Genomic DNA, 13,390 nt, shown 5'->3' on the forward strand with positions numbered 1-13,390 from the left:
TTGGCTCTAACTAGAAAGGATTAGATTGTTTGCAGCATTGCTGGTGGTCCTTGCACCAAACACTCAACAGGCAGGTAAAGCTTAGCAGAGCTATGTCCTCATGAGCAGGCAGTTAAAAACCCAAAACACTAGACTTTTATTCAGATATAGTTCAAATTAATTCAATTTTGCCCTACAATGAATGAAATTCATGAAAGTTAACTCTTAAAATGTATAGAAATACAAGCACTAATATATGAGTTCAGCAGAATTTTAATTAAATTAGCTACTAACAGATATTTAGAAATAGAGTAATTTTGTGTTCTCTTTCAAGGTTCTATCAGAAATATGAGGTTATGAGGTCAATAAAACTGCTTTATTTGTAATTCTCCATTCCTATTTCCAAAGTTAAATTATACCCCCTGAAAAATAAGACACAGCTCTCCTCTGAAAGCTTATCCAATTATCTTCACTTCCTAGTGCACCTTTTTCCCTTTCTTTTAAAGAAGATGAAATTCCATTTTGAAGGCTTGAGAATGGCAAAAAATGTCACAGCTCATTGTTGTCCCACTAACAGTCCATATCAATCAGTGAGTGAGAGAAAAAGAGAGAAACTATTCTGAATTTCTCCATGTCAACCCAGATTTGATCATTATCATTCCTTCATACAGATAATAGCTTCTTATTAACCTTAAAGAGAAGTTTAATCTTGATTTCAAACTACCAGATTATAGCAAATGCCCCTCATCTCCAGCAATTTGTTTCAATCACAAAGTTTACTCTAAATATTTTTTTTTTAAAAAATCACTGCTCATAGTTCAGGAATCCCCAGATTCCTATTTACACCTATAGTTCTTAATGCCATTCTAATCTAAGACTTTTGTTCCTAGAAATTTTGTTCCCATATATAAAAACCTTTTTCCCTTTTCTCTACTTCTCCCTTCTTCCTCTTGCTTCCCAAATCACACATTATTTTAAACTCAGTAGTGTCACCAGAAATGTAATGTTTTCACAATTAGGCCCTAGGGTTTTCTCAGCCAGGAATGCAGTTTATTTACTGAGCCATGTCCTCACTATATTTTTTCTCACCTTTATCTTTGGTGTAGGAAGGTAAGTAAATTAAATCCCAAACCAGTTAGGCTTTAGTTTAGGCTAAAACATCATTATCAAAACTGAGACTAAATATTCCTGTAGTGTTTACTCACAATGCCTCAATTGCAACATCTGAATTCTGGCAATATTTATTTCTATGGTATAATTTAAGTATATAATCTATATCACAGATTTTTTGTCTACAACCAGGGAGAGACAAAGACATACCAAAAGAAACAATGACACGTTTTCAAAATATATTCATAAACAGCCACATTTTTACATACACATTGGAGCAAAATCTTGTATTTTAATACACAAAGTTCACAAGACCAGGCTGCATAAAAAGCAGAATTTCCAAATTTACCTAATTAAACTCATACTCATTGCACACAATTTCCAACTTTATGAAGCAAGCAGCAACAAGCCATCTCAATATATTCCCAATTACTCACAGGAAAAGATCATTGAATCCTGAACCAAAAGTAACTGCTCTTAGGCAGCCTCTGTAGAGAGATCACTTATCTGAATGCAGTACAATGTTACACTGGAACATCAGAGGGAGAATATTCAACTTTTATTGTACAATACGAACATTTGCTCAAGAGAGATCACTGAGATGCTGAGGTTTTCATGTTTTGATTAGAAGCAGTAAAAGTCAGCAGGTTACAAGGAACAGCAACAAGTAAAATACATTAGCAAATGAATAGGGGAGACTATGCACACTTGTGCAGCCTTAGAAATTCAGATATGGTATGAGTGATAAAGTGAAATACATCTGTATCCATGAATTATGCACTCCACTTCCTACAGCAGTCTCATTTTACAACAAAGCCTCCATTGTCTGCTATGTTGGTATCTTACTTTACTCAAGACAATTCAGTAAAACATAATTTACCCAATTACCTGCTCAGAGAAGGTGCTTGACCCTCTGCTGTAGCTCTGCAAAGCAATTATGGGGCCTTTTGGAATCACTGTACTTGATAGTCTCACTTATCATTTCAAACCACAGAGGAAAACATTCTCTGAACAAAAGAAGGAGCACAGGTGAGCACCTTTGGACACACAGGTGGGAGACTCTGTACGTGCTCCCCTCTGGAGCATCCAGTGGGGGAGAGCAGCACTGGGTATGAGTTACCTGTGCTGTGTGGTGGAGAGGAGGAAAACAGGGAGGGAAGGACTTCATCCTACCTAAAAACAACAGGAGCCAGAAGAGCTGAAGCCTGACAGACTTGCATCTCAAAACTCAAGTTATTTTATACAAGTATACGGAAGTCCACTACTGCATCAGAGCAAAGCAAGCTTTTCCTCAAGCTTTTCCTTTTTCCTTAAGTTGCATCTGAATAAATCTGTATTGGTGAATGAATTCTCCAGGTCTCAGCACCTGCACTCACTAAGGGACTACAGTAAATTGGCTTTGACCTCAAAGAACTGACCTTTACACCAGCAGCCTGAAGAGATCAGGCTATGGCATTATAGATCACTCTTTATGTTCTGGAGAAGCCACTAGCATGGCACATCACAGTGGCCTGCTCCTTCATTCCTGCTTGTTTATGGAGCATTTTTGCCTATTTCTCATGTGCATGGCATGCCCTTTGCTTCCCTCTTGGCTGCTGAAGGTTGTACTGGTTTGGGCTGGGGTGGAGTTAATTTCCACGGGAGCTGCTAAGGGGCAGTTTGGGATTTGTGCTGGAAACAGCTGTGACAACTCAGGGATGTTTTCACTGTTGCTCTGCTGCTCCTCACCCACCTTGTGGGGGTGGCACAAGGAGCTGGGAGGGGACACAGCTGAACAGCTGATCCCAACTGCCCCAAGGGATGGCCCAGGCCAGGTGGTGTCATGATCAGCATATGGAGCTAAGGGGAGGGGAAGGAGGTAAGGAAGGAAGAAAGAAGTGGTGTTCAAATTGCTCCATGGGATGGGGCCCTGCTCTCCTGAGGATGCCTGCCCATGGGAAGCAGATAATTAATTCCTTAGTTTGTTTTGCTCAAGTGAGCAGGCTTGTGCTTCACCTGCTAAACTGTCTTTACACCAAACACTGAGTTAGTTTATTTTTATCCTTCCAATTCTCTCTTTCTTCCTGCTGCAGGGGAAGAAGAAGGTGGCTATGTGGTGATTAGCTGTTGACCAGGGTTAAACCAGAATAGAGGTCCTCTAAATATAAGGAGCATGAAATGGTTGCTTGTGAAATCATGAAATAACTTCTTTAGATTATAATTATGGTACATCAAGGAATATCAATGCATGTTTCAACAGAAAAATACCCTTTATTAGGCTCTTCAAAGCAAGGACAAGAGATGACAGATTAATGTTGGATCACTGGATCTCCTCTTAGGAGTTGCAGTAGGAAGTTCATGCCAGATGTCTCTCAAAAATATGTTCCTGAAGAAAACACATAGTTGTATTACACTGAATAGCACAAAATATCCCAATATGCTGGAAACAATAAGCAATAAATGAAATTTCCAATTGACTTTCCAGCAAATCTATTCTCATTACAAATGGAGATTTTGCATGTATTGCATTACTTATGGTAATTGTGTGACATCTATTATGAATAACCATGTATTCCAATCATCTCTTTTAATTATATTCTGCTGCAAGAGCAAGTCATGCAATAGCTTGCCCAGACTTGGTTAACTGTGTGTGTGCTGCATATCATTTTCTAATGGCAATATTGAGAACAAAAGGTGCACAAACTGTAACAGGAATGGCTTGTAACTGTCATCTCCTTCATTAGCCAGTAACTACTTAAACAAGTAAAAAACCTGAACTTAAATTCAGTTATATACTGAGGGAAAAAAAGTGTTTGTAGTTCTTTTTTAATACTTTTTTTTCGTGGTAATTGGTACCTGAATGCAAAGCTTGTATTATCTGCTACTGATGCAGGTACATAAATTTTCTGTAATGTCAAAAGTGCAACAGCAGCAAACACCTCCTTCATATTTGTTATCTACTGTCCATTTGTTTGTTTGGGTTTTACAGATATGATAAAAAGGATAGGATAAAAGGATATAATACAGTTTTTTTCAATAAGCACACCAATTACAAATTTGCTCTATACTAGACTAGAAAGTAACTGCTGGACTAAAAGTATTCATTATTTATAGAATCACAGATCTGTTTAGGTTGGGAAAGACCTACAACCTCATCAAGCCCAACCCTCTAATCAGCACTGCCAAGGCCACCACTAACCCGTGTACCCAAGTGCCACATCTACATGTCATTTAAATCCCCCCAGGGACACCGACTCCCCCCTGTACTGGGCAGCTGGGCCAGGGCTGGACAACCCTTTTGACAAACACATTTCTCTTAAAGTCCAATCCAAACCCCCCCCCAGAACAACTTCAGGCCACTACTCTGTCCCATGGCTTGTTCCTTGGAAGAAGACACTGATCTCCACCTCTCTCAACCTCTTTTCAGGTAGTTGTAGAGAGTGGTAAGATACACAGGACTTCACAGTTTTTTTAAACAAGAATGCCTATTATTGTGTTAAACCTCAAAGGAAACACACATTTAACATATTCTGAGTCCTGCCTCAGTTTCCCTGCCACTTTCCACATGAAAATTTGCTACCACTAAATTTCATATCCTTCCACACTGCTTTGCTCTTCTGCTTTTTAAGCTTGACTTCTTCCAGCCCCTTAGATGGAGGTTTTTCTCACTAAACATTTGGCCAGGTTTCTTGCTGTGCTAAAATAAATTCTTTTACCAGGTATTTCTGTCACCCCAAGACAGAAATCTCAAAGTAGATTCACTTCAGTTATTCTGAAACTACACTTGTAACACGCTTTGAAAATTGATAATGAGGATAAACATGACAAAATGGGAGCTCTTCTGCATGTCCCTGGAGCTCATAAGGAGACAAGCAGCTCCACTTTTAAAAGACATCCATTACTAACACACCTTCAGAATTGGACAGTGAGTGCCCCCTCTCTACAAAGCAGTAGAGCAATGCATGCATAATGTGGTTTAAGCCATTCCTAAGTTCCAATCAATGATGACAAACAGGTGAATAAAAGCCATTAGACAAAAAATGGAATTGGAATGTTTAGCTGAACTTTAGTATTTGTTAGCAAGAAAGTCAAGAAATTTAGCTGCATAGATCAAACCTACTATGACACTGCTTGCAAGCCCAGAGATCTCATTACTCTCCACACAGTCAGGGTTGAGGATTGGTTCAACACATGACTAATAAGAGACTGCTCAGCTCTCCATAGCCCTGGTAAGAAGCAACAGGCTCCAGCCTAGGAGCCACTGCCTCTCCCTTACATGGCCTTACACAACCTCTTCTGATGTAGGTTGTGCTACAGTCTGAGAAAGTCTTACCACCAATCTGCTGAATACATGTAAATAAGTAATTTAACTGGTAATTTACTCCATTTGCAAATGAGGGCAAGACATACTTGATTTCACTACTTCTTTTTTTTTCCACTTTCTATTTACAGTACTGGAACAATGGGATTTTCATCAATACCAGTACATTAATGCAACTCTAACAATGCAAACAGGCTTGTATATCCTTATGGTGAAGGACATCCTCTTTCAACAGTCAGCACCTTCCAAGCAAGACAAGATTTGAAGGGAGAGAAAGCATTTTTATCAGACCAAATGAGACAGCTGAACTCCATCCCCACAAATAAGTTCATACAGACATGCTTTTGTGTACAGAGTCCTGAATCTGTTATCTTCAGAGGCAGCACTTCTTAATGCGAGTCAAACACCATCCTTTTGTTTGTAGACTGCAAACAAAATGACTCCAGCCCTGAGATAATTAACTGGCCTCTCTATCAGCAGCAAGTTCGAGTGGTTTGCATACACAGAGCAGATCAGTCATTCTTTGGGCTGTTTGAGGAGAGCCCTTTTCCCAGAAGGGAACTGCAGAATACAGCAAAGCTGCTCTGTTGGCTTAGTGCTGCCAAGGGCACAGTCCCACTCCTTGCCCTCTGTACAACATAGCTTAATTTTGCTAAAAGTTATTAAGTATAGGAACTGTTTTTCTTACACTCATTTGTGAAAGCAAACATTATAAGGCATTAATAAACCCTGCTTGAGAGATCAGTAAGAAAGAGCCATGGAACAGTATTATTTGGATCTGAAGTAAAAAAATTCAATTTTAACTGATACTCAACAGCTTCAAATACTTACAATACATAAAGTAGGTCTGAATTTTTTCAGCATTACTGATGAAGAGATATATTTTGTACTTACCCCCTGTTTTTAAATAAGACACAACATTTGTATCCTCTTCCTCATGCCCTCCTCCTTTAGAGTTATTACACATTTTGAAAAACTCATGTAACTATTATTGTACCAAGCAACATTTTGTGTCTCCATTGTGATTCCCTTGCATCTCCACCCTCATATTTAAATTACAAGGTCTTTACCAAACCCCTTTATTTTTAGCTCTTTGCTAAAGAAAACATGACTGCTTCCTAACAACATGCTAAACAAACTAATAATAACTGTAACGTATGGGAAGCTTTGTAATGAGCACTAAAGAAAAGAGTACTTTCCCACAAGATTAGATATGTCTAACAAGTTGTTGAAAACATGCAAAGTGTACATTATTGCAATATGTAGATATAAACATATATTCTGTAATATAGCTGAATTTTATTTTCTTAATCTCAGTTTTATGGTAAATATTAACATTTACTTAGGCTGAAACTCATAAAATTCATACTTATGGAGCATAAATATAGATATGATAAATGTCTAATGTACAAATAAAATCATAACAGCAGTTCTGTAAGTTTATGAAGAATTAAAATTTCATGTACAAGATAAATACCATGTTTTTCAACCAAACTTGTGAGAGAATATCACTGTTCTTTCCAGTGTGCTATATTCAGTGGAAACTCTGCCAGATCTGTAACTAAATGAAAATCACTTTGAAACTATATTAAGTAACAAAACTAATTCTAAAGGATCGTTTTATTTTAAGAGCAAAGCTCCTAAGGAAAGCATTAGGAAAATACCTGTGGCCCTACAGAACACATCAGAATCGAGCAATGCAGTGACTGTGACAGCAGGTGACAGGAGCTCCCAGCCACACAAACTGCAGCACAGCAGATGCTGCTCTCACACTGCCTGACCCTGGATCCTGTCCCACCCCTGCAGCAGACCCACAACAATTACACTGCAGCTCAGGGTGTTAGCAAGCCTTTGAAGGGAGCATCTGGTTCAACTAATGTTTTCTCTGCTCATTAATAACAGGAACAAGCAGCAGTAACTCACAGAACAGCACATGGCCTCAGCAACAAGTAATGACCATTAACTCCATGAAATGATGAAGGTGCCAGAAAATATCATATGCTTTGGGGTTTTATACATGGTCCTAAAAATCAGAATATTTTCTGCTGGGAAAACTTAGATATCTATGAAAAAGAGCAATACAAAACAGTCCAGTGAAATTCAGTATATAGCAGTTACGCAGTCTTCTTTTTTTGTTTCCATTTTGTTGGCTTTTTAAATGAAAAAACCTTTTCATCATCAATCCCATATGAAAAGTTGTTGTAAAGTGTTTATTCTAATTTATTACACACATACATGTGTCCTTAGTAATGGAGCCAAAGTGTCCACCACAAATTTCTATAAAATTACTTGGTCTCAATAACCCTCATCTTGCTGTTCCCAGCTGGAAAGACTGTTCCTTTTAATAACCAATTCAATAAACTGCTGAAAAATGCTTTGTATAATATAGCATTGCCATAGATCTGCTGTTTGTCTCTGTCATTACATATTGCATTCAATCAATTTACAAATGTTGCTATGTTCCTTTTGTGCTAGTTCTTCTTATGGCATCCTGAACACAAATCTAAAGATCAATACCTTGTCTACTGAAAAAAAAAGGGACATAACTAATGAATAATTTTATTTATAATAAAAAGTCCTAGTCCCCAAATGGATTCTGCTAATGTTGAAATTCATTTTTCATATTTAACACAAGATGAAAACAAGTACCCTGCACAACACCATGAGAAAGGCAGTGATAAAAACCAGCTCATAATTATTGAAGATGTGAGCAAAACCATGTAAAGCTCTAGTGCAGGGCTAAGAAAATATCAATAAAATGGTTAGTCATTGACAAGGTATTTGTTACCATATTAAAGCACAAAAAAGTCATGTGTCAAAGAGCAGATGGAATTGTTTCAAACAGCACTACATTCTGCTCTATGGAACTATGGAAGCAGCAAGGCTCTGAATGAAGTGATTCCAGAAAGAAGCCAGGAGAAGCTGAGCTCCTGCTGTTTGCATGAGCTGATTCAGTTGTTTTGAGCCTTTTGTGTGACAGAAGCAATGCATCTGTTGACTGTAGACACATCCCTGCACTGCTCCAGCTACTGAATCCCTGCCTTCTCCAAAACAACCACAGAGCTGTTCAAGGGAGCCACAAGTGACTGCTCTTCACAATCACTCTGCAAAGCAGCAAGCTGACAGAACAGAGAGGAAACAAGGACTCTTGTAAAAAAAGGAATGGGTACATGTGTAAGGGTATCCCAGCAAGCTTCCAGAATACCCAGTTACCCCCTCTGTCTCTGCCTGCTAGGTGACAGAAAGGGCCTGGATTTCCTGAGGGGAACAGGCACTACTCCTGCACCCTGACCACCTGCAGCTCTCCCCTGTCTCCTGTGCCAGAAGAGGTCCATGTTTCCTACTGTCACACACTGTGGCCTGCACACTAAAAATTCCAGTTTAATGTTGGATATCCCCTACCCAATAATAAGGATCCAGCTCATTCCTATCCAAGAATCTGCAGTAATCACTCAGAGGGATCCTGATACAAACAAGTTATTGAGTCTGAACTCAGTGCACCCACTGGACAGAAGTCTAATGCTGGGAAAAACAAGGCAGGAACAGGAGAGCTCCTTCTGTCCAGGAACATGAGAACTCTTTCCTTAACAGAAATACTGTATTCTTACTCTACCTAATTTTGAACCATTAGCACAATTTGCCTTTCAAATGTCAAGCTAAATTCACAGGACTGGCAGCTTGAATTAAACAAAACACAACTTTACAAAGTGTTAACTGAACAAGCCTGCTTTGGCATTGCTCAAGACACACTGAACTCCACGAGGCCATTGTGTCAGACTTTTTCCCAGAGTATAGTTTTATTTTAAAACTATTACTGCAAATTCATAATTCCAACTCTATGTTCTGTTTCAAGATGGAATTTCACCTTACTAGTTAATTAAAGCCACCACCTGGAGTGATCTGGCTTTCAAACTGATTTCCTTTGTCTCTCTAATTCACATACATTAATATTTTATTTTCTACTGAAAAAAAAATGTCACACATGTGCCAAAGACAAGGCAGATACAATTATTGCTATAAAACAAAGAAAATACACTTCCTACTGCCAGGTCTCAAGATGAATGCTGCATTATACAGACATTTAAAAGGCTTACAACTGCAAATTGCTCTATTTTACATACTGTATTCTAGCCTTTACATCAAGATCTCTCCTAATTTCTTCTTATTGTAATAAGAAAGGAAAAGGGTTGGGTTTTTATTACCTGAACACTTATTCAACAGAGAAACAAAGACTACATTATATATTACCACACAAGCTATTAAAACAATGTGACACTATAAAATACACTGCAATACTCATTAAGGGATAACAAAGATAAACTCTGAGCAAATGAATGTATCTGCCAAAAGTCAGCAATAATTATACAACAAGAGTTTATAATCTTTAATTATTTAAGAAGGAAAGAAGCTTGTAATAATTAAGTTTTATAGGCTCCTTAACTTGTCATTACTGGGTGCTCACAAATCTTTAAAACAAGAATGCTTCATCTGAAATACTTTATTTTTAACAACAGATGCAATTGTTCACTTACTGATTAATTCAAAACAATAGTCAAATATTGTTTGTAAAATCTGCACTCACAGACCAGATAACAGTTTATTTACTCTCTGATCCACACAATGCATACAGCAACTACTCAGACACTTACAGGCCCTGCATCACACAGTGACTGATGTGACACTGTCTTTATATAGTTTTGAAAATGGTTTTTGTTATGATAAATCTGTAAATCACCTTGGATTTACATTAGGAATTTCAGAACCCCAAAGATCAGGAAAACTGTTAATTTTATTCATTAAAATATATTGGTGAGATAGTAGCATCTTTAAAGAAGTCTGTACATCTTTGCCTTGACCTGACTTCTGACACACACAAACACCATTCAAAACAGGCAGAGAGAAAAGTTCAGTATTAAACAATCATAATCTACAGAAGTGATGGAGGAATGTTCCATATTTCAGAAGAAAATATTTGTGGGTTTAAAAAATATATATCAAAATTTACTTGATTTTAAATTACAAAAGAAACAACATAAAACTATAAAACAAACAATAAAACTTTCAATAAACTCCAGACAACTTCCTTTTTTCCCCAAATACATTGCCTAACTGAGCTCCTACTACAATTTAATCATGAACCTCCATGGAAAAAGTGATCAGTCTTGATGATTTTTGAAAAATGCACTTTCAGCCACTGAAATCAGCACAACTTAAAGAGCAGCAGAATTTTGACTGGAAAATAGCACACTACACTAAAAAATAGGTTAAATAGGTACATTGAGCATCTTGTATAATCAAGTTACAATACAGTTTCTAATTCAAGAATTTTACTTACCCTATGAGACTTCATATTTTCATCCTGAAATGTGTGCACTATACAGATGGTTTATTTAATCCATTCCCACCTAAATTAATCAAAGCAATCTGTCCCCCCCAAAAAAAAGTCTTCAAAGTCTCCATACAGGATTCTACTGGCATTTGACAAATGCTGTACATTTAGCCAGGAAAAGTTTCAAACCCTCCATAAAGAAGTTACCACATCTAAAAATAAGTGGCATTATTAAAAGGGAAGCAGGATGTGTTGTTTAGCATAATATGGAATTTATACAGTACCACCTCAGATAGACTTTAAAATGCTTTTAGTAGCACCTGGTTGTTTATACATCCTCAGTGGTGAAAAGGTCAATGGAAATTCACCTCGAAGGTCACAGTTGCTAAGCAACTGTTTTCGGCAGTTCTGCAACACCGATCACGCATCTTCTGATCAAGCATCACCGTCTGGTTTGGGAATAAACCCGTGTCCCTTCCTACCTGGCCTCCCAAGAGCCCAGGCAGCGCTGCTGCTGCTGCCAGGCACAGGAAGGGAAGGATACGGCCCGGCACCACGGGCCGGCGGTTCACCAGAGCGAAGCACAGCTCCGTCCGCAGGAACACCGCCCAGGGCTGCAGGAGCTGCTGCCCGAACCTCAGCATCCTCACTGCCAGCTTCAGGGCCTGAAAGACACAAAAGTTAAGATAATTAAGGGACTGACTCTGCCTTTCTAAGCAACAGCAATAAAACAGTCACGCTGCTTATGCAGCTTCTAACAGAAAGCGCTCCCTGGGCTTGCCAAGGCATTGGATGTCTTGGAATTGTTGTTGCATCTCCCCTAAAATGATCACATCTTGGAAGGAGTGGTGGAAAAGGCTTCTTTCCAAAGCAAAAAAAATTTACATATAATTTCTAAAACCCTTCTCTTGTTGTCTTGGCAGGGCTACAAAATTCTAGAGAATGCAATTTCTCCCACCCATTTTCATTTGTCCTGCATTGTAAACATTTGGGTCGTATGTTCTTCGAAAAGCACAAATAGGATTTCACATTCTTTCTGCCACGGTGCCAATCAGTGCACACAGGATTTATGAAATAAACTACATTTTCTTAATCTCTTCATTAAATACCTCAACTGAAGAAATACTAGCACATTGAAGAAATTTTATTTAGCCATTTTCCATCCACACTTTCTAGCTGGAGCAACTGGAATGTGAAGACGATCAATGCCACATTTCCTCTTACAGAAAGTCTAAGAATTCCACTTTCATTCACTAAAATTTTCTCTCTTCGTGATGAGAATGAAAATCCCTCTTAAATAGCTACAGCACAGTCCCAACTGTATCTATTTTAGGTCCTTAAGCCCTAGAGTATTTAAAGTATTTAATTCAATCAGAAATATCCAAGGTACTGCAGGGTAAAACATGAAGAAATGACAAATTTCATGTGACAATACTTCAGACACATTGGAAGCATTATACTCACATTACCCAGCTTGAACCAAGTGACTAATCAGGAAATTCAGTTTTATATGTTGCCTGAGATGGGGAAATCTACTGCTACCCTCTAGACACGGAGGGTCTTCTGTTGCACTTCTTTTCTTGCGAGATTATTGTGTTCAGTAAGACCTAAACTTGGCTCTTAATCTAAGAGATTTATTATAATTCATCATCCCACTTGTACCTGCTCCCACAAAAAATAAAAAGCACACATAACAACTCCCTCTAAGTGCACACGCTTTGAAAATGTCTTTGATAAATACTTCTTCTAAAGGAACTTCTGGCTTTGTAGTGGTCTGATTCCACAGAATAACTTAAAATAAGGGCAGCAGATGCATCTAGTCAGGGTTTACACCAGAAAAAACACATATAAATCTAAGTATAAGATACACTAACAAATCAGATTACTACATTTCCATGTAATAAGCATTTTCTAAGCAGGAACCATGTCTTGTTTTATTTTTGAAAATCAGAGATGAAAGGAAATGCTTGAGCAGACCATGGAAGAGCTGAGATTTTAACTATGCTTGCTTCAAAGATTTAAAAAGGTTCTACATTCTTTTCCACATAAAGTCAACAGAAGATTAAGTGTCTGAGATGTGTCCCTTAGCATATATTAAACTTGAAAGTTGACAACATACAAAAATCAAGTCTCTTTAGCTACTAGAAGAATTGCTTAGCAGAGAAAACACCTGCTATCTTGTGCTGATGCTTGAAAAAAATAACTGTTAGGAGTTTCAATCAATCTGCCTCATTTCTCTTAAACAGTCCATCAGCAACCCCCCATGGGGGGTTTTCATTCTGATTAAAACGTGAAAGAATGTTATTACAGAATTCAGTAAAGAGACATGGCTCTCTTTGCAATGAAGGAAATATTTCTGACAAAGGAGAGGAACACATTTCATAGCCAGGACTACCCTCCAGTGATGAAATAGTAAGATCGTGCCTCCAGAAGCTGGAAAATCAAATTTACCACCTGCCCTTCCACCTTGCAATACTATGGACAGAAGTCAAAGATAATTTCTTGTTCTGTCTTCCAGAACACTGAAAAATAAAGGTACTGTCCAGAGGCATGAGACAGACTTAAGCACAGAAACAAGGCTTCAAAATCACAAATGCTAAATGCAAAATATGATGATTTGAAATTTAACTTAAGGAGGAAGAGAACCTCAGATTTGATAATCAACTGCAGAA

At 38.0% G+C, this 13,390-nt stretch overlaps 1 protein-coding gene across 1 annotated transcript in view; it reads right to left on the minus strand.

The window, feature by feature from the left end:
• The window catches only part of FHIT (fragile histidine triad diadenosine triphosphatase), a gene marked incomplete at its 5' end in the record, with an annotated part of 388,529 nt that extends 377,167 nt beyond the window's left edge, over window positions 1-11,362 (minus strand). The window contains 1 exon segment of the mRNA XM_079316712.1: window positions 11,263-11,362. Coding sequence (XP_079172838.1) covers window positions 11,263-11,362 — 100 coding nt within the window.
• Window positions 11,363-13,390: the final 2,028 nt, after the last annotated feature.

Source organism: Erithacus rubecula, assembly GCF_903797595.1.
Source record: "Erithacus rubecula genome assembly, chromosome: 13".
In the NCBI taxonomy this organism is placed as follows: Eukaryota; Metazoa; Chordata; class Aves; order Passeriformes; family Muscicapidae; genus Erithacus; species Erithacus rubecula.